The 25994-nt window shown below is 44.4% G+C and overlaps 1 protein-coding gene and 1 long non-coding RNA gene across 14 annotated transcripts in view; one reads left to right on the top strand and one right to left on the bottom strand.

Annotated features, from left to right (window-relative positions):
• Positions 1–25994, bottom strand: part of TSPAN4 (tetraspanin 4) — an 861113-nt gene that overhangs the window by 69271 nt on the left and 765848 nt on the right. For all 13 annotated transcript variants that reach the window (XM_090032439.1, XM_090032433.1, XM_090032431.1 and 10 more), the window contains one exon: positions 25238–25312. In XM_090032439.1, coding sequence (XP_089888565.1) covers positions 25238–25312 — 75 coding nt within the window. The remainder of the gene's footprint in view (positions 1–25237; positions 25313–25994) is intronic.
• The window catches only part of LOC149871394 (uncharacterized), an 88251-nt gene that overhangs the window by 34303 nt on the left and 27954 nt on the right, over positions 1–25994 (top strand). Inside the window, exon 2 of the long non-coding RNA XR_016440219.1 lies at positions 12646–12742. This is a non-coding gene — a long non-coding RNA (uncharacterized LOC149871394). The remainder of the gene's footprint in view (positions 1–12645; positions 12743–25994) is intronic.

The following is a 25994-nucleotide window of genomic DNA, read 5'->3' as shown; positions in this document are numbered from 1 at the left end:
TACCATGGAGACCAGGTGCCTCCCGCAGCCAGAGTTTGTAACCAGAGTGGGGGGTTTTAGGCTGTAGCCCTACATCAGAGAGACAGGCAGGAAGAGAGATATTCCTCCACAGATGCTGAGATGGTAGAGTCCTGTGTTAACCCCCTCACAGTCCTAGCTATTGACTGAGCACTGTAGCTTGTGCCTGAAGCAGCAAGTGAACCGCTGCTAGTAACCTGATGAGGCTTCTGATGTGGAAACAACACTTGATTTACAGGAACTCATATAAAAAACTTCTTATAGTAAAGAACTAACAGTTGTTACTGCCCTTGCAAGGGTCTGGGGCCTAACCTTGTATGACACAAAATTAGTCCTCCTGGAAACATAAGGGTGTCCAGGAAGTGTGGCATCCCAAGAAAGAATGTAAGTGAGGTAGTTGGCAGCAGGAGCTTACTGGTACCACCCTTTCTGAACACTCTGTGTTCCCATGAGCACTTCATCTATGTCACACAGGGTACATCTGCACAAGACTAATCTAATGCACAGTGACGCATCGCTGTCTACACATGCACAGTAATTACTGTGAAGTAGGTTACTGTAGTGTACTATTTGCAATACAGGTACTAGAAATTGGTGCATTAAACTAACGTACCGAAGCACACGTGGAGATGCTGACCAGGAGCAAATTGTTCCCAATCAACCTAAGTAGGAGGGGGCCACAGAAGGTGGAGAGAGCTGTCCCTGCTTGGCAGAACACTGCCTGCCAGCCACATAGAGACCAGGACTTCTCCTAATCTCCACGGGGCAAGGAGAGCTGTCCTGGCTGCTGGGCAGCTGCCTCCCATCCACGTGGCTGGCAGGCAGTGGGATGGGTCCCAGTTGCCATGTGGCTGGGAGGCAGCTGCCCGGCAGGCAGGACAGCTCTTTGCCCTGTAGAGATCGGGACAGGTTCCAGTCTCCACATGGCTGGTAGGCAGCTGCCTGGCAGCTGGGACAGCTCTCCCCTACCCCACAGAGATTAGGACCAGCCTCTGTGCCCCCTGCCAGCCTAGGGCTGGCACCCAGAGGAGCCTGGAGCTCCCCCTGGCTGCTGCAGGGAGGCAGAGCAGGCCAGGAGCATCCCTAAATTAAAGCAAATTTGCTTCTGACAGGGACACATTCAGATGCGTTCAGTTTAATGTGCATTAATTGCATGTGTGAATGCACCCACAGTCAGCCTTGACTCTGTAAAAATCTATGTTTTTTCCACATTTTGCCTTCCAAAACTACAGTGTATGTTTCATCTTGAGGCATGTTGTGTGTGAAAAAATGTGGTATTTGCTTTGAATTCACTCCTAAGATTCTTATATGGACATAAAAGAGCCAGAAGTAATTTAAAAATGTTCTGTCTGCTCCACAAGGAACATTAAAAGTTACATACCGGGGTATTGCCATGAAGACCCCTCTAAAGATTTTTCAAGCTGAGAGAAGAATGACATAATGCCAAGCAGATGGCATTTGGAGTACCTCAAAGGGCCAGATTTGTTGTTCAACTGAGAAACAGACACAAGTGGGAAAAGTCATTTAGGTCATATCTGCATTTCTGTATGTCCTGGAGAACATGTGGGGGAGAAAGGGAAGAAGGGTTGGGTTGACCCTTAAAAAGATTAGCTCAACCTCAGGGAGCCAAACAGTGATTCTGAATGTCCCACACTGCCCAAGAAATCCCTCTTACACCTCAAGACCCTTTCTCTAGCTGTGAGTTCCCTTTACAGTACTAAGCAGTGCATAGGGTCCAGAACAGAGCACAGTATTTGACCCAGACATGGATCTACATGGCCACAGATCCAAGAAAGTGGGAGCTTGTAGATCATGTTCTCTGGCTCCCCATACACTGAATACATCTGGCTTTGGGGAGTATGAATATGAAAGCCAAAACAATCTATCCATATTTCACTGCAAACAAACAAACCAATAAAATCAATCAATGTGAGAAGAACAATCAATAAAATCCTCACATACTCCAACATCAAGTGGGTACAGCTGTAAACCATTTCTCCTTTGAACAGCTAAAGGCATGAACCCCCTGGTAATGAAAACACAAATGCATAAAATAGATAGGAAAAAAGGCAGAATGAGACTAGTTAGGAAAAAACAACCCACACAACTAGAATGCACAAAGAAAGGTTCCAATTTGTGTGTTCTCTCCCTGTTCAATAACTGTGAATTCGTGACACATGCTACTGAAAAAAATATTTTCTTGCTATTAAGTGCCCTAAACAAAAAAGTAAAAATCGATGCTTAAGACATGTTTTATTTTTGCCTCTGGCAAGAGTTCAAACAGCTTTTTAGATGACGGCAGTTTCCAACAAGTAACACGATGCGACATTAAGAGTTTATCACACAGAGGATAAACATGACACAAATGAGCACAGTCATTTGGACTTCTTTGCTCAGTCATTACTGACTTGCATCACGGACAGAACAGCTCTCACAGATACTGAATGCTGGCAATGATGATTAAACTTTCTGCTCTTCACTTAAGAAACCATGCAACCCAAACCCATAGTCTGCCCCACAGGCATCTCACTTAGCGCTCTGTGAAATATTCACTCCATATGACTTCTAAAATTAACTAGTTTTTTTCTTTCTTTTTAAAGAAAAAAAAGAATGGTATTAACATAATAAAGAGCTGGTTAACCAACTCATAGGCAAACTGTAATGGCACATTGTTACTGAAATAGTCACTGCACACTCCATAGCCACTGATTCAGAATGAACCCTAGCATTTCTATCAACAGGTGACAAGGAAGATGTGGCTTGGTCTTTGCTGAGGACAGATTAACACCCTGCCATAGTACTGTGAACTTTGAACACCTGTCAACTTAATACACAATCTTGCATTTAAGTATGTGCCACAGAATTCCAGAGAAGGTGGAAAGAGGCCAAATTAAGTAGGGAAATTAAGCCTTAAGGATAAAATCTTGGGTTAATGGAAATCAAAGGCAAAAATTCCACGACTTCACTGGGGCCAGAACTTTATTTCAAAGGGGATGTCTGTCTGTCCCGTCTGTTCATTCCTTGATGACTGACACCTGACACAGTACCTGGAAAGTGAAACCTAGGGCTGTACTAAAATGGATGCCATAGAGCTGCTGTCATAATAAGAAACACAGACCATTCTGGTCTCCTGGTCCTCTTCCTGTAATTGTCTTTTACCTATAAACTGACACTTGGAGTCAGGGGAGACAAGAGACTTATGATCAGCTATCAGCAAAGCAAGCCTCACTTGCTGCTCAGTGCTCATCTATGATAACAACGGTCATTATGAAAAGGCTTCCTCTGCTGCTTGTACATAAATCAGTGTCAAACACAGCTCTAACCTCCAGAGACAATGAGCCAGCTTTCCATTGAGCACATCCTGCCATCTGAATTAGCACCTGACTGCTGAATGGCCAGCATTGTCAGCAGTAGCAGTGGGAGCAGCCCGCTGACATTCAGTTAAATACCAGGTGATCTTTTCAACAGATTTGGAGGTGCACGACACACATTTTCCTTCTGTTTTCCTTATGGCCCCCAAAAGAAAATCAATTTCCTTCATTCCCCAAGCTGCCTGACCTTGAAAAGCCCATTGCCTTGCTTTGTTTGAATGTATTGAGCTGCTCTTCTGCTAACTACAATACATTCCCTATTCATCAAGAAGAGGGTGGACATGAAAAGAATCTGCATGAGCCATTTTTTCCTAGTGTTGTATGGGGAATGTTGCTCCTCACTTTTGACTATTCCTTAAACACTTTTGGCTAATTCAAGTCTTATGGTAACTCTTTTTGTCCCGAACCTTTGAAGCAAAGACTTTGTATCTTAAGTGAGAAATCTAACTAATATCACACTTCTGGTTATAAAATCTTTTCTCTTATATGTTTCGTGACTAACTTCCATTAATCTCAAGAGAAAGACTTTGTTGTTTTCCTAGGTGACATAAATGGCACCTTGACTCGTCTCCATTTCTCTTCAATCTATTATGCTTAATACTCCAATTTGTACGTGTTCAGGTCCATCCAGCTGAGAATCTAGAAGTGATTCACTGTAGATTCCTCCTATCTGCATAGCTCTTTGTCTTCTCCAACAAAACTATGCAAATAAATGGACTATACTAGTCAGTGGAATAAGAGGAGAAAAAAACTGGAAACTGGTAGCATAATTCTTGATCATAATGTGGCATAACTTCATGTCACTCTATCCATTCGAATAATGAAAAGAAAATTCTATATGTAACAAATCATTTATCCTTTTCTTTGACAGGACATTGAGTGAATGATTTAATATGGCCACTATGGTGATTAATGACAGTAAATAAGTTTGCATAAAACCCCCCTGAAAATTGTTTATTAATTTAAAACAACAAAAAGCCATATATAATCATTAACCAGATTATAAAAATGCTTCACAATTTGAAATATTATGAGAAATTATCTTATCAGAGCATAAATCTTACTATGAACTATTCAAACTTTGCATTGTTTAATTAATCACTCCTTTCTAGATTTGGCTTGTGCAGTCAACTGACATATACTAACAGCCAATATGCAAACAACTGGACAAAATTTAACTAAATAGATAGTACATGTTTTCATTTTATGGGAAAGTATGCAAATAACCAGAATATATAAATAGGCAACATGCAATAAAGCAGAATATACTGTATTTGGTTAGGACTTAGTGAACAGATGAAAAACATCAGCATTACATCTTGATTTGGAGGCATAAAACTGGGACAAAAAAAATTGCTGATGGAATAACCATTTTTTTCCATGTGACATTAATACACTAAGGCTATGTCTCTATACTGTTTCTGTAGTGCTCCTTGAGTATGTCCCATATACCCATTTCCACTCACACATGATAAACCTAAAAGAATGGTGTTGCAGCTGCCTCAGGGGCAACCCTTGTGGCTGCTCTTGAGACTTCTGTTTCCAGGGTATTTGAGTGTAGCCACAGAGCAGCCCTGAACAACTTTATGGCTTCATCTCCAAACTTGGCCCATGTGAGTGGGAACAGGTGCAGAGGAGTGTGTTCAAGAATACCCATTCTCTGGGAGTGCACTGGGAAAAATGTAGACATACCCTAAATGATGCTAGAGAAGAACTTGTATACAAATAGATATTTTGCTTAAATAACTGGTCACTAACTGAAGGATTAAGAGATCATCTTGGAGACAGAAAGGTAGCAAATTAAGAGGGTGAAAATTAAAAGAATGATTTGCAAATGAGATGACAGAGAATCATAACCTGGTATGTAAAAAAAAATGAACTGTAAGGAAGGATTTTTTGTAATGGAGGAGTAATAATAGGTATATACAGCCTTGGTAATATATTACATATAGCATAAATAGTGGTAAGGTATGTTTTCACCAGATAACTGAAAATTAACTTTGGTGGTACCTCATTCAGTACCTAAGCCAGGGCATTGCTGCAAATGTTTACTATATTATTGATCTGTCCAATACATATTTTATAGTAAGATATTCTTATTGGTATTGGATATTAGCATTATAATAGGATATTATTATTATAGGATACTATTCTTCTGATTTTCAGGAATGCTTAGACAGCCCCTGCTGTGACGCCTGCCAGCTGTCGAGGAGATCGGTGCAGGGGGGTTCTGGGGCCTGGCACCCCTGGCTGCTGATGGGCAAAACTTGTGCCAAGACTGTGTGGGTCTTGGGACAGTTGACTGTCTGTATTGAGTCTTTCCTCTCCTTAGCCTGGTTTTGTAGGTGCTAAATGATGCTCGTTAAGTGGCTATGTAGTAGCTAGGTCCTGTGTATTGAGCCCACCCTGAGTCTCTGGTCCCTGAGTGAATCATGATTGATGGATTGGTAACTGGGAACACAGCAGCTTAGCAGCCAGGCCTGCAGCAGTGTCTCCCCTGCCCGCCCCAAGACAGACACAGTCAGTCCCACAAGCACCCATGGCATGAGTTTTGCTTGTCTGCAGTTTGAGGGGCAGTTCCCCTCAAACCCCTGCACCGAACTTCTTGAAACTTGGCAGGCTTTGTGGCCTCAGTAAGAGCTACACCCCTGCAGTTTTCACCCTGCTATGTTGTAACGCTTAGACGTGACATGAGTTTTGCTTTCAAGAATTTGCTGTTGCCCCCAAACCCCTGCACCAATCTTCTTGAATCTTGGCAGACTTCATCCTCTCTGTAGAGTCTACCACCCCATCCAAATCAGACAAAAACAACAAAGTTATAGATATTTTATTGTTTCCCCATTATACCCTATGGCCAGATCTCCAAAGCAGCTCTGAAGCTCTTCGGGAGCTCCAAACTGCTTCAGGAAGCCGAACAAGGCCAACACTTCAACCTGGATGTGCTGCTTCGGCCCCCGAAGCATCTGAAGCTTCTCCAGATCCAAAGCTCTGTCCGAAGCCTCACACAGCCCTAGTATCTGATTCAACTGAGCCAAAGTAACTTGCCCAGATCAAATGCCATTTAGGATGTGCCTAACTGCAATTTTTATGGCTCCATCCCCTACACACCACAATTTTTGCTTCTGCCACCATCTGCAGCTAGTGTGATTCCCCACACTTCAGGAGGGCTGGTAAGATGTCTTCCACTCATCTTTGACACTGGTGGCAAGGATGCATCTTTTTTGACCATGGGATGATGTTCCTAGAAGGACTACTAGGGAGAGATGGGATCCATCTGATGAACAAAGGGAAGAGCATCTTCATAGACAGACTCAGTAACTGAATGAGAAAGGATTTAAAGTGGGTTACCTGAGGGATGGAAACCAAAGCCCTGAGGTAAGTGGGGAAGCAGGAGACCTGTAGTTAGCACAAGGAGGAGAGGGCAACAGGAGAGGCTTCCTCATTCTTCCTGACAAAGTAGGGCAATTGGCTAGTTACCTCAGGAGTCTGTACACAAATGCACAGAGCCTGGGAAACAAGCAGGAAGAACTGGAAGTCCTTACATAGTCAAGGAACTATGACACAATTGGAATAACAGAGACCTGGTAGGATAGCTTGCGTGACTGTGATGGATGGGTGCAAACAGTTGAAGAAGGACAGGCAGGCAAAAAGAGGAAGGAAGAGTTTGCCATATGTAAAAGAGTTGTGTAATAAAATCCTCTCCCTCTCTTTCTGACCGTCACTTGGGTCAGCCAAGGTGACCCCTCTCTCTCCCTGCTCCTCTTGGATCAGACTGGTCAATTAGGTGACCTGGCCAGATAAAATTCCTAGGAGGAGTGATCAGCTCTCTTCCTTCCAGTGGGCATTTTAAAAACTACAAGCAAGTACACCAGGCAATGGCCTAATGATTTCTGTAAGCAGAAACCTGGAAACATGCCAGGATTTAGCAAATATGTATAGGCAAGTCACATCTTAAAAGGGTCCCTCTATCCAATCTCTGTAAAGACTCAAGTTGCTTTTGTTTGCTCAAAGTGTATTCTGACTCCCTCGTTCAAACCCCCTCCCCTCTCCAATCAAGAAAACTGTTGGGCACTGAGAGAGAGGCCTTCTACTCCCTGCCTGGCCAGCAAAGTTTGCCTTTTTATTTTCCCTCAGTTCTTCCTGATGCTATCTTGGGATACTTTGGGCTGAAAGAAGCACTCAGAAATATTAGTGTGGGCAAAGCATCCCCTAGGTTTGTGGGGTCTGTGTGGCCTGGGCTGCACAGAGCCCTGAGACCAGTGCCCAGGTGGTGGCAACATGAACCCAGGCTTCCAGGAGTTCTCCAGGAAGTGGGACAGCTGGCTGTAGGCTCCCCAAGGGAGACTCTTGAAGTGAAGTTTTGTGCCTGGCACAGTGAGGTGAGTGTTTCTGTGCAGTAGCACGCTCTACTGTGCCGTCACATGCTGTATGGAACTGGAGATAGGCCTGATGAAAATCTCTGAGGTAAGGTCAGAGGGGACAGCAAAAGGGTGACATCATGGTGGGTGTCTGCTATATACCACCAGACCAAGAAGATGAGGTACATGAGGGGGGGTTTTCAGACAAGTAGTGGAAATTTCCTTGCCACATGCCCTGGTCCTCATCAGGGACTTCAATCACCCAGACATACACTGAGAGGGTAATACAGCAGCGTACAGACAATCTCAGAAGTTTTTGGAGAGTGCTGGGGACAACTTCCTGGTGCAAGCATTGGACAGACCAACTAGGGGCTATGCTCTTCTTGACCTGCTGCTCACAAACAGGAAAGAATCAATGGGGGATGTAGAAATGCAATTTGGGCAGCAGTGACCATGACCAAGTTCAGGATCCTGACAAAAGGAAGAAAGGAGAGCAACAGAGTATGGACCCTAGACTTTAGAAGAGCAGATTTTGGCTCAGAGAACTGATGGGCAGGTTCCCCTGGGAGGCCAGTCTGAGTGGGGACGGAGTCCAGGAGAGCTGGCTGTATTTTAAAGAAACCTTACTAAGGGCACAGGAACAAACATTCCTGATGTCCAGAAAGAATAGCAAACATGGCAGAAAACTAGCTTGGCTTATCAGGGAACTCTTCAATGAGCTAAAACACAAGAAGGAAGCTTACAAGTGGAAACTTAGACAAACAGCTAGGAAGGAGTATAAAAGTATTGCTGAGGCATGCAGGGATGAAATCAGGAAAGCCAAAGCACAACTGGAATTGCAGCTAGCAGTGGGCATGAAGGGTAACAAGATCAGTTTCTACAAATATGTCAGCAACAACAGAAAGATCAGGAAAAGTGTGGGTCTCCTACTAAATGGAGGAGGCAACCTAGTAACAGATCATGAGGAAAAGGCTAAAATACTCAATGCCTTTTTCTCCTCAATCTTCACAGGCAAGGTCAGTTCCTAGACTACTGCACCTGGCACCACAGTTTGGGAAGAAGGTGATCAGCCTTCATTGATGAAAGAACAGGTTAGGGACTATTTAGAAAAGCTGCACATGTCCATGTCCATGTCCATGTCCATGGGGCAACACTTCTGAGGGTGTTGACGGAGTTGGCTGATGGCAGAGTCACTGGCCATTATCTCTGAACACTTCTGGTAATCAGGGGAGATCCTCGAATATTGGAAAGGGGCAAATATAGTGCCCATCTTTAAGAAAGGGAAAAAGCAGGATCCAGGGAACTACAGACCATTCAGTGTCACCTCAGTTCCCGGCAAAATCATAGATCAGATCCTCAAGGAATCCATTTCTAAGCACTTGGAAAAGAAAATGATCAGTAACAGTAAACAAGTATTCACCAAAGGCAAGTCATGTTTGACCAACCTGGTTGCCTTATATGATAAGGTGACTGGTTTTGTGGATGCAGGGAAAGCAGTGGATGTGGTGTACCTTGACTTTAGCAAGGCTTTGATACCGTCTCCCACAGCATTTTTGCAACCAAGCTAGGGAAGTATGGGTTGGCTGAATGGACTGTAAAGTAGACAGAAAGCTGGCTGGATCATCAGGCTCAATGTGTAGTGACCAATGACTTAATATCTAGTTGGCAGCCGGTATCAAATGGAGTGCCTGCTTAGCAAGTTTGCAGAGGACACCAAGCTTGGGGGAGTAGTAGATATGCTGGAGGGTAGGGCTAGAATTCAGCGTGACATAGACATATTGAAAGATTGGGCCAAAAGAAATCTCATGAGGTTCAACAAAGACAAGTGCAATATCCTGCACCAAGGACAGAAGAATCCCATGCACTGCTACAGCCTGGGGACCGACTGGCTAAGCAGCAGCTCTTCAGAAAAGGACCTGGGACAGTAAGATGGATATGAGTCAGCAGTGTGACCTTGTTGCCAAGAAGGCTAATAACATACTAGACTACATTAGTAGAAGTGTTGCCAGTAGATCAAGGGAAGTAATTATTCCCCTCTATTCTGCACTGGTTAGGTCACATCTGGAGCACTGTGTTCAGTTTTTGGCACCCCACTACAGAAAGGATGTGGACAAGTTGCAGAAAGTCCAGTGGAAGGCAATGAAAACAGTTAAGGGGCTGGGGCACATGACTTCTGAGGAGAGGCTGAGGGAACTGGGCTCATTTAGCCTGCAGAAGACTGAGGGGTGATTTGACAACCACCTTTAACTACCTGAAGGGTGGTTATAAAGAGGATAAAGCTAGACTGTTCTCAGTAGTGGAAGATGGAGCAATGGTCTCATGTTGCAGCAAGGGAAGTTTTGGCTGGATATTAGTAAAAACTTTCTCACTCAGAAGTTGCTGAAGCACTAGAACAGATTATCTACAGAGGTGGTGGTATCTCCATCTTTGGAGGTTTTTAAGGCCTAGTTCAACACAGCCCTGTCTGGAATGATCTAGTTGGGCATGGTCCTGCTTTGAGCAGGTGGTTGGAGTAGATGACTTCCCAAGTTCCCTTCCAAACTTCATTTTCTATGATCCTATGATTCAAGGTTTATGTATCAAAGGCAAAGTATCTTGTAATGTGGTTATTTGCAAGATCTGGTGCAGCTCTTGTCTAGTGGGTAAAAGGGAGTTTGGATAACATAAGATATCTCTACCATGTTCTAGTTTTCTGGCTTCTTCTCATGCTCTTATATCCTTTGACACCTCCACTTATAAGAATCAAAAAAGCTAATGATAGTTTGAGAAATACATGATGAAGAATATTCCCTCTTTTCGTTTGGAATTTCATCCATGTGTATCACTGCTGAGTTAAAAAGGGAGAAGATGAAGAACTTCATCTACAAATTATGTCTAATAAAGTGGTCTATTCATAGCATTATTTTCAATGGCAGTTGACAGATATCAGATGAGTAGTGCATTCCGTTGGCCTGATGAAAGTCAGGTAACACAAAAAGTCATTTTCTTCCATCTTTTGTATATATAAAATGTTAAACATTTAGTTTACTGTCAGGTTATAATGTTGTCTTAAATATATAGTGACACTTCAAAAATGTTCTTAGGATGAATAAAAAATGTGCTGTCTGTTTCAATACACCACCCCAGTCATTCCTTTTCATTTGATGCAGTTTATTTTTAAAAACTGGCTCTACCTCAATTATTTATTTTATCAGCCTTTAAGAAATCTATTTTGCCTTTTAACTAGTCCTTTGCTTCTCAGGTGCAGTGCTAAAGTGAGGTGCAGCATATCCTGGAAGTTAAAGCAAAGAGTATTAGAGGCAAGAGGAATTGGTTTTAGTAGTCACCTAGGATCAGTCAGATGATAATATAGTCCACTCACTCTATTCCTGTTCTACCCAGAGATCATAACTGGTGGATTAGGTAACCAGAGGTGACTCACTTAAAGATCCATCCCACAAGATCCTGGATACTAGGGGTGTGTGAAACGGGCCCTATTCCATTCAGATTTGGCCTGAATCGGGACAGTGATTCAATCAGTTGATTCGGATCACTTTCCCTGATTCAATTCAGCCGAATCCAAATCTGATGATTCGATGCTGATTTGGCGAATCAGCAATTCAGACACAGGCACAGCTTTAAAAGTTTTTTTCTACATACCTTGAGGTAGAAGCATGGCTCATGATCACTGCAGTACTGGGGTGGATGGAGTTTCCCACAGCAGTGTGGGGGGCTCTCCAGTGTGCTTGGCAGTGAACCCGGAAATACACATGCATTTAGGCAGTTATTTTCACCACAGTAAACTAGTATTGACCCAGGAGGCACCAGTCGCTGAGCTGCGGGGGAACATGGGAAGGGGAGCATGCTCCCCAGTGGACCCGGAAGTGTTTCTGGTCCACTTACAGGTCTACTGTTGAGCGTACCAGGGAGCCCCCTATGCTTCTGTGGGACGCTCCATCTGCTCCACGACCACAGCAATCATTAGTCCCTGCTACCTAGAGGGACGTAGAAAAAAATATTTAAAGTTTTCTGTATGTCCAATTTGCCGAATCTGTCCAAACGATTCAGAGGGTTCCAAATTGATTTGGAGAGATTAAAGGGTCCTTTGATTCGATTTGGATTGGGAGATTTGGCCACCAAATTGGATCAAATCTCCGCCGAATAGAATCAGGGACCAAGGCTTCACACAGCACTACTGGATACATCCACATGTACCATTAAGGTGACATGATAAACTCCAGCACAGTTTGCATCAGAGTTTATCATAGTGCCTTAATGGCATGTATAGATGCTTAAATTGCTGCAGTCCAGGGCATGCGTGGAGGTGCTTTGCCTGGAACTGCAGTAGTTTGAGCTGGGACAGAGCAACACTGTGCTCCAGGAGGTGACAAAGGGTGGCAGAGGGGCTGGATGGGCCACAAGCATGCCCCAGCATACAGAGCCCTGTGGCTTGGCATCAGCAGGGGTCTTGCCCCCTGCTGCCTGGGATGATTGGGTGCAATGTATGCCCAGGTGAGTGTTTACACATGCATTTAGGCAGTTATTTTCACCACAATAAACTAGTACTGTCCCTGAGATATTAGTTTGCTGAGGTCTAATAGTGTCACAACTGTAGACCATGATGTTTTACACTGCAGCAAATTACTCTACTGTGCAGTTAAGTGCATGTGTAGATGCACCCACTGAGTGCCTCTCAAGAAATATGGGGAATTCTCAACTCACATGGGCCTTGATGGCAATTGAGAGGCCTCAGCATTTATTTGGAGGTATTAGGTATCTCATGAAATCTAGCCATTTTTTATTCCTATGTTCTCCACTATGTGAAATGGAATATATTTTTGCACCCATCTATACTTTGAGATCCTTGGATAAACAACGTGTGCTAGTGCAAAATATTAATTATTGTTATCATATTGCAGAAGTAACTTTGGAAGAGGCCAACTGAAGACATGTGGCTTTGAGCATAGTTGCGGCTTGCCTTTGAAGGAGTATCTATTGGAAAACCTCCAGTGCAAGGTACATACTTAAGAACCATTTAATGTTATTATGGAAAGCTCCCATGATAAAAACAGGAAAAGGTGTTTTTCTCCCTAGATCATGCTTTATTCAAGTAATCTGTGCCAGGCAAGATGATGGCATAGGAGAGTCAGTCTCTGTTGTCTGATCATGATTGGTACTCAAACAAAACCCTTAAGTAAATTTAATCTTTCTGAAAGTAAGGACTTGATCATGATAGCTCAAGCCACACATAGCTCAGATAGTATTTGTACAATATTCCCCTACACAATGCTGGAGGTAACTAACCACCCAGTCTGATGTCTTCTGGGCAGAAGGGCAGGCTGAACTGTTTTAGTGTTTTGGCAGTATCAATAAATATGCAATGGTAACTTGGACGTGACAGGTAAGCTCATTTTGACTTGCCATTTAGGCCTGTAAAGGTGATTGGCTACTGTATTAGCCAACGCCAGCAATCTGGACACTAGTATTAGCCATGGAGTTATGCTTTATTTTACTTTGAAGAGCTGGGTATTTTTGTGGTGAATGGTATGTGTATGTGCGCTCTACCACTTTATTTTAAAATTAGAATTCAATTGAATCCTGAGCACAACAGGTGAGGAATTCCCAGAAAGGAGGCCTAATGCATTTTATATGCTATTATTGTTTGTGTGTATGTTTTGGAATAATACCTAATTCTGAGTGTGCACTTAATACTTGTCATCAGTACTTTGCTATCCTCAATGACCAATGCTAATAGCATTTTGCAGTGGAACTTTCTATCAATTCCTGCTGTGACAAATGAATTAGAGAAACTAAGAGTTTTTTTATTATGTTTGTTATTTCAAATGCACAGGCAACAGTTTCCCCCCCATCTCAAAATAAAACCCTAAAATCCTATGTTAAGGTGTCAAGACTCCAAACATTATGCTGCTAGTATTATTAGCCATTCATCCCTTAAGTGCTTTATAATAAATGAAAATGTGTTAAATGCTGTTAGATTCCTTACGGAATTGCATATGTGACCCATTCACTAGAATGTCCAAAAGAAGTCACTACGATTAGCATTTCCTCAATAAGGTCCAAGTTCTGTGATGCATGTAAATGAGTATATTGACTTTGATGAGACCTGCATGAAAGATTAAAGTTAAATCACATGGACTTAGGCATGTGCTTAAGTACTTTGCTAAGTGGAGATGGATTTAAAAAACTACAGTTAAATGTTGTGCTGAACTGGAGACAAAATGACTAGGTTACAATTCACTGCTCATGACAACACTGCTGGAACTCCTGCTGAGTGGCATCACCCATGAAATGCAAATAAACTGATGAAGGCTGATAATGTTACCAACCAAAATAAACCATACAGGCAACTCTCGCTGTCATTTCAATTTCAAACATGTCATCCCTATAATTCTGTTTTTGGTCAGAGAAGTAAAGGAGGTTCTTGATCAAATTCTAATGCAAAAACCATAGAGGACTCAAAACACAATTTCTCTCTAAACCAGGCTTGCCCACCGTGCGGCCTGCGAAGGCATTTTCTGAGGCCTGAGGTGCTTTGATGGGAAACAAGAGTAAACACTGTTTACTTTCGTTCCCACCCCTTGTCTCTCCCCTAGCCCCTCAGCAGCTTCCTAATGGCTGCTGAAGGGCTGGGGAAGGGACAAGGTTCCCACACGCACCGCATCAGCTTGACGTTGCCGACGCAGTGCACGTGGGAAGAGGAGTAGCCGTGTGCCGCTCAGGACAGGAGGAGCCCAGCTGGAGCAGCAGGGGCTTGGCTGCACTTTCCCCTACCTGCACCAGTCAGTCCCGAGAGGCACACGGTTCCGCCGCCACCTCTGCTGGCTGGTGCCAACCTGGGCGGGTCTGTCCCATCCAGAGCAGCATGCAGCTGAAGCCGGCTTCCCACGTGCTGCTGGGGACTGGAGGAGGCCGGCTAGGTTGGCACCAGCCAGCAGAAGTGGTGGCAGAGCTGTGTGCCGCTCGGGATTGACCGGTGCAGGCAGGGAGAAAATGCCGCTGAGCACCTGCTGCTCTGGCCCGGCTTGTCCTGTCCAGAGCAGCACATGGCTCTGTTGCCACTTTTGCTGGCAGGTGCACACCCAGCCAGGCTCCTCCTGTCCCCAGCAGCATGTGAGGAGCCGATTTCAGCTGCATGCTGCTTTTCCTGGCTGGTGCTGACCTGGCTGGATCCATCCCATCCGGAGCAGCCGGCTTCTCACATGCTGCTGGGAATGGGAGGAGCCAGGCCGGGTCTGCACTGGCCAGCAGAAGCAGTGGTGGAGCTGTGTGCCGCTCAGGATGGGATGAGCCCGGCCAGAGTGGCAAGGGCTCAGCTGCATTTTCCCCCTGCCTGCACCAGTCAGTCCTGAACGCCACTGCTTCTGCCAACCTACCTGGGGTTCTCCCATCCCCAGCAGCACATGGGAAGCCAGCATGGGGGGACCTTGGCAGGCGGGGTTCTAGTGACCTCTGTGGGGCGAGGTGGCAAGAGCTGGTGTCTGCCAGACCCTGCACTCCGGGCTTGCAGTACTGAGGCCACCGGGGCTGCATGTGCGGGTGGCTGGGGACCACTGTGAGCAGGGCCGTGTGGGCAGATGGGTGAGGGGCTGCAGTGCAGCGGCGGCCTTGCTCCAGCCCCCTCAGGCAGTGCCGGCTTGTGGGGCTGTGCTGCTCGGGGGATGGAGACGGGGAGCTATTTATTTCTCCCCTTCAGTCTCTGGGGCAGTAGCTGGCTGGATGCAGAATGGGTCCCTCCTGCTCCTGCCCACCAGCAGCTACCATGAACCTTGCAGTAACAGGCAGGTGCAGTACGGCTGCACAGGCAGGGTCTCTCTGGCCCAGGACAGAGGGTGTTTGAATATGGCTCCCCGGTCCACTGGGTGATAAAAAGTTCATGATCCAGCCCCGCATTCAAAAAGGCTGAACACCCCTGCTCTATAGCAACCTGCTTTTTTTTGAAAAGTTACTCCTCCATTATACTTCCATTATACTCCATTACACTTCCATGAGCTTACGGATATTAGCACTTACTTGGTTCTCGCATTTCAGAGTGATGCTAAGAGAGACAACAGCTCTATGTTACAATCTGCTCAGAGTGTACAAAGAACTCCTTTAAATGCAAATCAAGTGGAGCTTTTAACTGGGAAATAAATGCATTTGCCAAGGAATAAGCAGTCTGTTCAGAAACCATCTAAATGTGTTGGTTTTAAAACATGAATGATCAGACACAGTTGTAAACATGTTGTATTACTGCAGCAAAACCCAGGCAGAAGCACACACTGGAATTAAGAATGGCCTGGCTAGCAGTCATCCCCATGGTCTCCTCCTCCACTCTGATGAACCCAGGTATTCCCCACTGTAGTAATTTTCTTAAATAATGCCCAGCACTGCATGACAGCCGGTGAAGATACACCAACTGTAGAAACAGCAGGAGAGATAGAGCAGACAAGGTTCCATTGCTTTTACCACAATACAATTTAAGTATGTACATACGGCATTATGATCAAAATGCCAGCAGGCACTAGCAGCTGGTCTGAGTGAGTGCTTTCACCACTGCTACTGAAGGTAGAGATTTGACGATGCCAACATAGACAAGGCCTTGCCAGGATTTGAGGAGCTAGGTGGGGGTGGGGACAAGTTGGCAGGAAAGTCAGGGTGTACAGTATAGGGAGTAAGACAGTCACTAAGTTCTCCTGGCTTCTTCTAGGGCTCCCAGGACATTTTGATGTTCGTATGTTCTGTCCACTCTATAGTGAGGCACCTGCTATCTGTCCCAATGGGATGATGCCTTAGGAATTGTATGGAAACTCAAATGCTTTCCAAGTAACTGTAACTCCTGTGCAAGTTTCCATGCTAGTAGCATGGCCTAGCTCTTAATGGATCTCAGTCTGCCCATCTGTGAAAAGAAGTTCATAGAAACATAGAAAAACAGGGCAGGAAGGGACCTCAGGAGGTCTTCTAATCTAACCTCTTGCCCAAAACAGGATCATCCCTATCTAAACCATTCCACACAAGTGCTTGTCTAAACTATGCCTAAAACTCCACAAGTAGTCCTGTCAACAACACTAATAGCTCCCTAACCTACCGCCGGTAAAGCAAGAGAATGAATGGCTCTTCAGATGGTTGGGAAATGGAAAATAGATTCTGCTGACTTTGCAGCATAGCTCACATACTACTCTAGTGCAGGTATATGGAAGCTGTGACTATTTAGAGAGAGGCTCCAGTATATAGGCTAGGCTGTCTGAAGAAAGGAAACTGGAAAAGAGCCAAGCTTGAGGAGAAGGCATGAGCTGAACTTTATTGCATTATTTATTTGTTTGGTTTTGAGTGCAAACCATTCCTCACAGGCTGAGATCAGCCTGGGATGAAAAAATGATTCCTCATCCACTTAAATAAGGAATTCATAATTGGACTCTTTGCTCATAAAGCCATACATCCAGGAGGCCAGTTTGTACTGTGGGAAGACTGTGTTTGAATCTGCTCACAGCGTATGGATCTACAGCTCAAGGATTGGTGTCTTAAGTCACCTCAAGACCCATCAATGAGCCATGACAGAGGCTATCCTTGAATTGAGGGACTGCTGATGACAACACCCAGGAAGCTGGTCTACACTAGGGCTGTGTGAGGCTTCGGACAGAGCTTCAGATCCAGAGAAGTTTTGGATGCTTCGACGTCATGTCTGGATCGAAACGCTGGCTTCGTTAGGCTTTCCGAAGCACTCTGGAAAAGCTTCGGATCCGCTTCGGAGATATGGCTATAGGGTATAATGGGGAAACAATGAAATATCTCTAACTCTGTTGATTTTGTCTGATTTGGATGAAACCTGCAGGTATGGTAGCCCCTGCTGAGAGCACAAAGCCTGCCATGTTACAAGAAGATCAGTGCAGGGGGCTGGGGGCGGAAACTGCACCCCAAATTCTTGAAAGCAAAACTCATGTCATCTGTATGCGTTACAACATGGGGGGGAGGGTGAAAACTGCAGGCGTGGTAGCCCCTGGTGAGGCCACAAAGCCTGCCAAGTTTCAAGAAGATCGGTGCAGGGGTTCGGGGGGAACTGCACCTCAAGCTGCAGACAAACAAAACTCATGACATGGGTGACCCTGTGTGTGTTAAGGCACAGTGGGGTGAAAGCTGCAGGCCTAATAGCCCCTCCTGCAGCCACAAAGCCGGCTAGCTGTCGAGCAGATCGGTGAAGGGGTTCTGGGGCCCTGCACCTCTAGCTTTTGACAGGCAAAACTCGTGCCATGGGTGCTTGTAGGACTGACTGTGTCTGTCTTGGGGCGTGGGAGACACTACTGCAGGCCTGGCTGCTAAGCTACTGTGTTACCAGTTACCAATCAATCATGATTCACTCAGGGACCAGCTCAATACACAGTACCTAACTAATGTAATCAGTTATTTACCAACAATTAACCCCTACAAAAGCAGAGACTAGGGAAAGGAAATAATCAATACAGATAATCAACTACCCCCAAGACAGAGACAGTCAGTTGCACAAGCACCCATGTCATGAATTTTGCCTGTCAGCAGGGGTGCAGGGCCCCAGAACCCCTCTGCACTGATCTCCTCAACAGCTGGCACGTGTTGTGGCTGCAGCAGGGGCCACCATCCCTGCAGCTTTTACCCTGCTGTGCCTTAACACACACAGTGTCATCCATGGCTTAAGTTTTGCCTCTCTGCAGCTTGAGATGCAGTTCCCCTCAAACCCTTCCATTGATCTTCTTGAAGCTTGGCAGATTTTTTGGCCTCACCTGGAGCTACCACCCCTGCAGTTTTGACCCCCCTGTGTTGTAACACATAGATGTGACAGTTTTGCTTTCACAAATTTGGGGTACAGTTCCCCCAAAGCCCTGCACCCATCTTCTTGACACTTGGCAGACTCTATGCTCTCAGCAGGGGCTACCATCCCTGCAAGTTTCATCCAAATCAGACAAAAAACAACAAAGTTATAGATATTTCATTGATTCCCCATTATGCCCTATGGCCGGATCTCCAAGGCGGTGCCGAAGCTTCAGAGCCGTTTCGGCTAGATTGAAGCAGAAACCCGGTCCAGAGCTCCGGATCAGATCCCTGGCATCTGAAGTGGCCAGATTTGAAGCTGGATCGGATTGCTGCCGACTCGCACAGGCCTAGTCTACACTGTGGACAGACTGTGTTTGAGAACAGGTTGAGAAAGGCAACTGACTGCTCCCATTAACCTACTTTACAGGTGTGTGCTGGGATTAGATGAGAGGGGTATACAGGCTTTGCTCCATGGTTAGCACTTATATACAAACATAGTCCTATTGGTTTCAAGAGGATTACAACTTGGCTATAAGGGTTTTCACGATTGGGACCTGGCAGCGTATGGAGTAACCACTAAGTGCTGTGTGTTTCAGGTGTTATTTTGGATTAGCATCTGCAGATAAGAATAGATTCCCTCATCTCCCTCTTCTTGCCCCCTGCCCCCCACCTTGCAAAAATTTCATCTTTGCATTTGTAATTCCAAGAGGAACAAGAACAATAAGGAATTAAAACTGTTAATCTTTAAAGATATGGAGTCAGAAAACATGTCAATCTGCAGACCATATTCTTTATACTAGAGTAATAAAAATTATAGATGAAATCGTTAAGATTTACTGGAACAGTAGAAAATTAAAGCATTTACACATGGTGACTATTGAACATAGAAGCAACCATTATTTTTCAAGTATATACTTTTATGCTCCTGCTGATAATTTTCACTGAGCTAATGCGTCACGGAAGCAAAAAGAGACCCAGAGGAGTTAAGTGCAAACCTTTCATTCAAAACCTCTAACCTTAACCATCAGTTCCCAATGGAACTACTTGTTCTCATATAATTGGCTTCCTTATCCAATGATCTTTCAGTGTTTTTATTTCTTAAAATGGCTTGTATTATTTAGTTTGACATTCAGGAAAAAAAAAACCTTACATTTATTTAGTCATGTTTTTCTATTTGTGGGTGTTAAATAGTGGCACCACAGTCCTACCTATAAATCAAAAGAAATAGGGACATTTGAATAAACAAACCAAAGAAAAAACAATATATCATGGTTCAAAAGAGTAAATCAGGATTTTCTTTCTATGCCTCTAGGAGAATGATCACAGTAAAAATAAATACAGATGTTAAAAATAAGGGGAATAATAAGATATAACCAGTACAAGCACTGTACATCTTTTTAGCACAATTTACATTCTGATAAGGCACAATTGCTAAGGTGCTGAGCACTGTTGGGAGTTGGTGGGGCTCAACCCATGAGCACCTCTCTGGATTGAGCTATAATGAATTGCTTCGTAAAACTTTGACGTTTAACCTCTTCACTACTTCATGGATTGCTCATCGATACCTACACATCATAAAGGCTAACTCATAACAGTGAGTCCAATAGATCCAATCCTGCTGTACATCAAGGGAGGCAAAATGAATCTTAGTGATTCTCAACCAGGGTGTCATGGCATGCTGGAGTACCACCAGATCCTTTGAAGGGTGTGAGGTGGGAGGAGATAAGTAGATAAGCACAGGCTGTGTTCTCTGCAGGCTCACTCCCCAACATGTATTTGTAACTTGAGCAGAATTTGTAAGCAATCTCTTTGCTGCTTTTGAAGGACCCAGAATCAGATGGAAGAACTGCACTGTGCTTTCCTTCAACCTAGCCCAGCATTCTTTTCCTCCTCCTTATGGGCACCACTCAAGGGGTTAATGTCAATGTAGGTGACTAAATAGGCCATCAAGAGAAATGGTGCAGGAGGAATGAGCTCAGACTCTACAAGAGAAATACGCAGTGCAGCTCTAAGAGGAGACATTAACGCCTTAGTTTCTTCTTCTTTAATTCCTAAGCTATGTATTGATGAGTTGTTCTATGAGTCTCTCTTCCTTCACAGCACCACATCTCAAGGAATACAAGCATCACATCTCATGGAGAGGACCATAAAGCAAAGGGGAATACTTCTTTCATCCAACCGAATACTGAGACAGGCATATTTCCATACAGAAGAGGGGTGGAGGAAAGTGGGAAGATATTAATCCTAATGCCTAGGGGCTGTCCAATAACAGAAGACACAGAGAGGCATGGCTCCCCTGTCAAACAAGGGTGGAAACAAAACTATGTTTTAACTACCTCCCCCCTCCTACCATCCTGGCTAACAAGAATAGATCGGCCCAAGCTGCTGAGGACTACAAAAGTTGGTCTTGCTCATCTGCTAGCAGCATTCACTCCTAGAGCAACAGAGAGACAGCTCTTGCCCCAAAAATAATCTGACTGAGAGTGAATTTTATTTCCCTGCTGCTATTTAACAGTTAACATGGTGCTAAAGTGTTTGTCATGGTGATTTATGTAGAAACAGTCTGCTCTGTAGTCCTGCAGACAACTGTAAGTTAATGTCAATGTGCAGCCAAATGCAGCATCACTTCGTCTCTCAGAAGGCACCACAATCTGTAGTTTATGACTGTGCATGCTCTGCTCTGGAAGGCGTCATTCCATGGATCTGCACTCTTAAATCAGCCACGAGAAACAGCACTGCAACTGGCTCAGTTCAGTCTTTCCACTCTTTTGCAGGACTTTTTTTTTCTTTTTTACATCTTATGGTTAAGTCAGAGCAGAAGGTTCTAAACTTTGTGCTGACACCAACTACTTCTGTAGCCCAGGAAAACTTCTCCGCTTCAGTCTCCTTATCTGAACGGTGATAATAATACTGGCCTCCTTCACAGAGGATTGTGAGGCTTGATTAAAGTCTGTAATGAGGGAAGAGAGCCCCTGCTTCACTAATTTTGCACATGGTGCAGAAAGTTCATCAGGGAACTATTCACTCCTTCTTTAGAAATAGCAACAGGGAATAATGATCATTTCCCATTCTATATTGAGAAGAATTTTACATGCACGCACACGTAATCAACAGACGGCTTGTGGGTACTATAGAGACCTAGTGATCTCTGAACACTGAATACACAAGAGCCTATTGAGTCTGATTTGTTTTTTTGAAAAAGGCATGCAGAGCTAATGCTGTTTTCTTTTGATGTGTGGGTGTTCATGCACTAGCTCAGTTAGAAATATTCCAAGGAGAAGCACTAACTGGATAATCCTGGTGAGTAGACACAGGCTTGTCTGGCTGAGCCACATTGCTCACACTGGCAAATGCAGCAAATTTTTCTCTCAGATCAGTAGATCTGACGCACAAATCTAAACATATTATCGGGACATATTAGTTTTAGCCTGCTGCTGTTTACTTATTTTTGAACAGGTCAGGTACAAGGTAGAAACACAGGAAGTGAAACCCAGGCGCAGACAATTGATTCACTTAATTTAGCATCTGAAACTGAAATTTTTTGAGGTCAGAAAGGATTGTTATCTGACCCTTATTTGAACACTTGCATACTGCACATGCCACACCATGCTACCTCACCCAGTGATTCTAGTAGCGAGCCCTATAACCTGGGGTTGAGCTAAAACAGGACTGTCTAACTGCCACACGTGTCCCTCATGGTTGTTCCTGCGTTCCCAGCTGGGAGGGGACTGGTGTGCCTGAGCTGTGGCAAAGAAGGAAGTGGGCTGCCATGTACTGCAGGTGGGTGGTGCATGTGCTGGAACAGGGGGAACAAGGGCTGCACATGCAGCAAGAAGCAGCTGGACTGCCTGTGTCGTCAGGGGGAGCCTGCCTATGTGGCACACATGGTCAAAAGGTGGGGCATTGCACCATGCACGATGGGAAGAGGGGGCTGCCTGTGTTGTAGATAGCAGGAGGGAGATGCTGCCTCCATGGTGCATGTGGCTGGGAGAGGAGGGGAGCGGCACTATCTGTGCTGTTCAAGCAGTGAGAGGACACTGGGCAGCCCACATGATGGGAGGGAGCAGCCTTCAGTGCCTGGAACTTGGATGGCCCTGAGATACAGCATGGGTTTTAGAGTAAGACACAGTGGGTATATCTGTAAGTGCTATTACTGTGCTTCAAGCTTGCTGCGTGGTAAAATAAGGCACAGTAAGCTTTCCCTGGGAGCATGTGCACATGTGCACCCGATGGAAGCATTTCAGTGCAGGGCTACTCCTGCCTCCTCTGGTCTCCTATTGAAGCCAGGTGGAGCTCCAGGCTCCTGTGGGTGCCAGCCCTCGCTGGCAGGGGGCACCAGGGCTCTGGGGAGGCAGGGGAGCTCTCCCGCGTCCAGGGCAGCTGCCTCCATGCTCTGATTGACAGAGGTGGGAGCTGGGAAACAGCCCCCTACTCTGGGCAGCTGCCTGCATCCCAGCCCCACAGCCCAATCAACAGGGGTGGGGGTCTGAGAAATAGTCCCCTGCTCCAGGCAGCTGCCTGCCTCCTAGCCCCTCACCCTGATGGGCAGATAGGAGTGAGGGCTGGGATGCCATTCCATTCCAGGCAGCTGCCTGTTTCCCAGCCCTACTTTAAGGGGCAGGTCGGAGTGGAGGCTAGAGAGCTGTCTGCTTCCCAACCCATGCTCCCTGTTGCCTGGACTGACTGGGAGCAATTTGCTCCCAGTTGGCTGTCTACACATTTGCTACTGGTGCAGTAAATCTACTATGCAGTAGACTAACTTACTGCACAGTAAATAATGTACACGTGTAGATGATGACATTTTACTGGGCTGTAGATTAGTTTACTGTGCAGTAAAGCATCTCATGTGGATGTGCACAGTCCTGAATTTAACTTTATCGGTTCTACCGCTAGCCTACAGAAGATAACTTAAAGGAAGGTGAGCTCTCCCTCTGCCTTCAGGAACAACACAACCAAAAAATTCTGTAAGACATGTGCAGAGGAGGACAAGAAACTGAGATTTCTTTCTGACCCTGGTTTGCAACCACATTTTGGCCTGAAGAATTAGGACTAACAGCCCTGCTAATTATTATCCCAAGCAACATAACAGCATGGCTTTCTTTACTTACATAAGTAGCCACAATTATTTTCCTTCTTCTCCACTTGTACATATTTTATTAAATTATTAGCCTCAATAATATCTCATGGTATAGCATTCTACAGGTTGATTGCATATAGCATAACAAGTATTTTTGTCTCCTTTAAACATGCTACTTTAAAAATTCAAATGCCCCCTTTTGCTTTTATCCTGACTTTCACTATGTTATTCATTATTTTAGATAGCTATAATCTTCCCTCTTAACATTTCACCTTTCCCATGCCAAATCATGATCGTCTTTTTAATCCCTCTTCATATGGAAGTCCCTTTTCCCATTGGTTCTAATAATTTTTGTTGCCCTTTTCTGAGATGAAGCGATTGGAATTTAGCGCTCAATTCAGTGAGGCCATTCTATCAATTTACATAATGGCATTCATTTTTTTCTGATGCCCCTTCTTAATAGACCCAAGTGGTCCATTTGTTTTTTTGGAGTACTACTGCACATTAAGCAGATGTTTTTATTAAGCTATCCTCTCAAACCAACAGACCTTTCTCCTGAGCAGTTACAGCTAATTCAGAATCTATCACTACATACAAGTGATTTTAAATAGCCCTTTATAATGTAAATTATCTTCCAAGTCAATTGAAGGGTTTCATCTGCCATACTGTTGTCCAATAAGCTCCTTTCTGAGACTCTCTTAAAGTAATTAGTAATTATTTACCAATTTAACAGCTTGGGGAGTCAAAAAGACACATTGCCACTTTGTTATTCACTCTATTTGTAGATTATTATAAAACTTAGTGATCAGCACCAGGTCAAAGAACCTGGGTATTAACATTTTTCCATTTTGAGAACTTGCCACTGATTCTGTTACAACTACATTTCCTTGATAGTAACATATTTTATTAGAAGCTGATTGGATTCATATAGAAATGATATCTGATGATTTTCCTGGACTATTTTTAAAGCCTTTTAAAGGAATTTGAGCGTGCTGAGGAGATTACATTTGCCCATAAACTAGCTGCCCTAGTCTGCCATAAAAACAAAGGGATGGCCATACTGGATCAGATCAGTGGTATACCCAGGTCAAATTTGAACCCAGAGGTGAAAGGTTCTTCTGCATTTCACCCTGGCTTGCGACACTATTTAAATCTTACGACACTAACTTATCCAAAAAAAGAAGTTTGACAGAAGATGCTGTTTACTTCTGCCTTTTATACTTCTCCCAGCCATATGATCTTTTTACCAATCTCAGAAGAACTTTGGAAATGTGAATGTACTCAAAACAGTCTATCGCTCCTTTTATTTCAGCTGCTCAACATCCTGCTGTGATTCGCACCTGTCTATTAGGTCTCTCTCTCTCCCTTTTATTCCCACCCTGGTGAGGTTTGGGATTTTTTTTTCTTAAATCATGATTGTGTTGGTAATCTCTCTGACCTTGAATTGTACAAAAGAGCAAGCGAGCATGAGAGAGCCTGTGTCCTGGAAGGTTGTTTGTGTATTCTGAGAGCACTTCTAAGAGGGGTGTCTCAGGGAAGAGGGAAGCATGATGTGCATACCAAGGCAAGAGCTTCATGATTTATTTATAAGGGAAGGGGCATAAAAAAACTTGCTGAAGGGGAAAGAAGAGAGACAAAAAAATCATACATACCTTGTCGGTGTAGACGAAGAACAGAATCACAACGGTGAGCTCCAGCAGGAATACAATTAACAGCATGATAAAAAACTGTCAAGAGAAGAGGGGACAGGGGGAAGAAACAAAAACCCAGAAGCATCAAAATCTGTTTCAGCTTATTCTGGCTGCACAATAATGACATTCAATAGGGCATGCAAAAAAGGCAGCTGTTGTCTCATAGCTAACATGGTACTGACTTGCCACTTATAGCCAAGCTGGGCATATGTGCCAGGCAACACATGAAAATAAGTAAAAAGCCAGTCAGGCACATGGGATGTCCAGACGCACACGGGATCTGCTTCTGTTCCTGCTGACTTCAGCGAGAGCAAAATCAGCTCTCACAGCAGCAGTCATTTATTAGGCCCTGAAATCAATGTATAATCCTGGTGTCTTGGTAGCTGCCCTCTTTGATAGCAAGACCTCAAGGATCTCAAGCGTATTGGCTTTTCTTTGTGTTTAACCAAATCTTTACAGTTAATAAGATGGCTTTGACATCTCTAGTTTGACTTCTTGTTTGGTGGAGAGTACTTCCATGTGGGGAAAAGTGCAGCTGTAGGTCATTTTGGTTAGCCATGGAGTAGAGCAGTTAAATTGTTCATACCCTATGTTAGTCTGATGGATCCTTTATACAGTGAACAAGTTGAAATCGGAGGTTTAAATTGGAAGAGGCCTCCTTTGTATTTCTAGCATAAAAGCAAAATTGGTTTGTTCCTTGTTTCTGAGTAGAGAAACA

Source organism: Crocodylus siamensis, chromosome 2 (genome assembly GCF_052110815.1).
Source record: "Crocodylus siamensis isolate JL-2025a chromosome 2, ASM5211081v1, whole genome shotgun sequence".
Lineage (NCBI taxonomy): Eukaryota > Metazoa > Chordata > Crocodylia > Crocodylidae > Crocodylus > Crocodylus siamensis.
The sequence above is the reverse complement of the archived record's forward strand: the minus strand, read 5'-3'. Positions and strand labels throughout refer to the sequence as shown.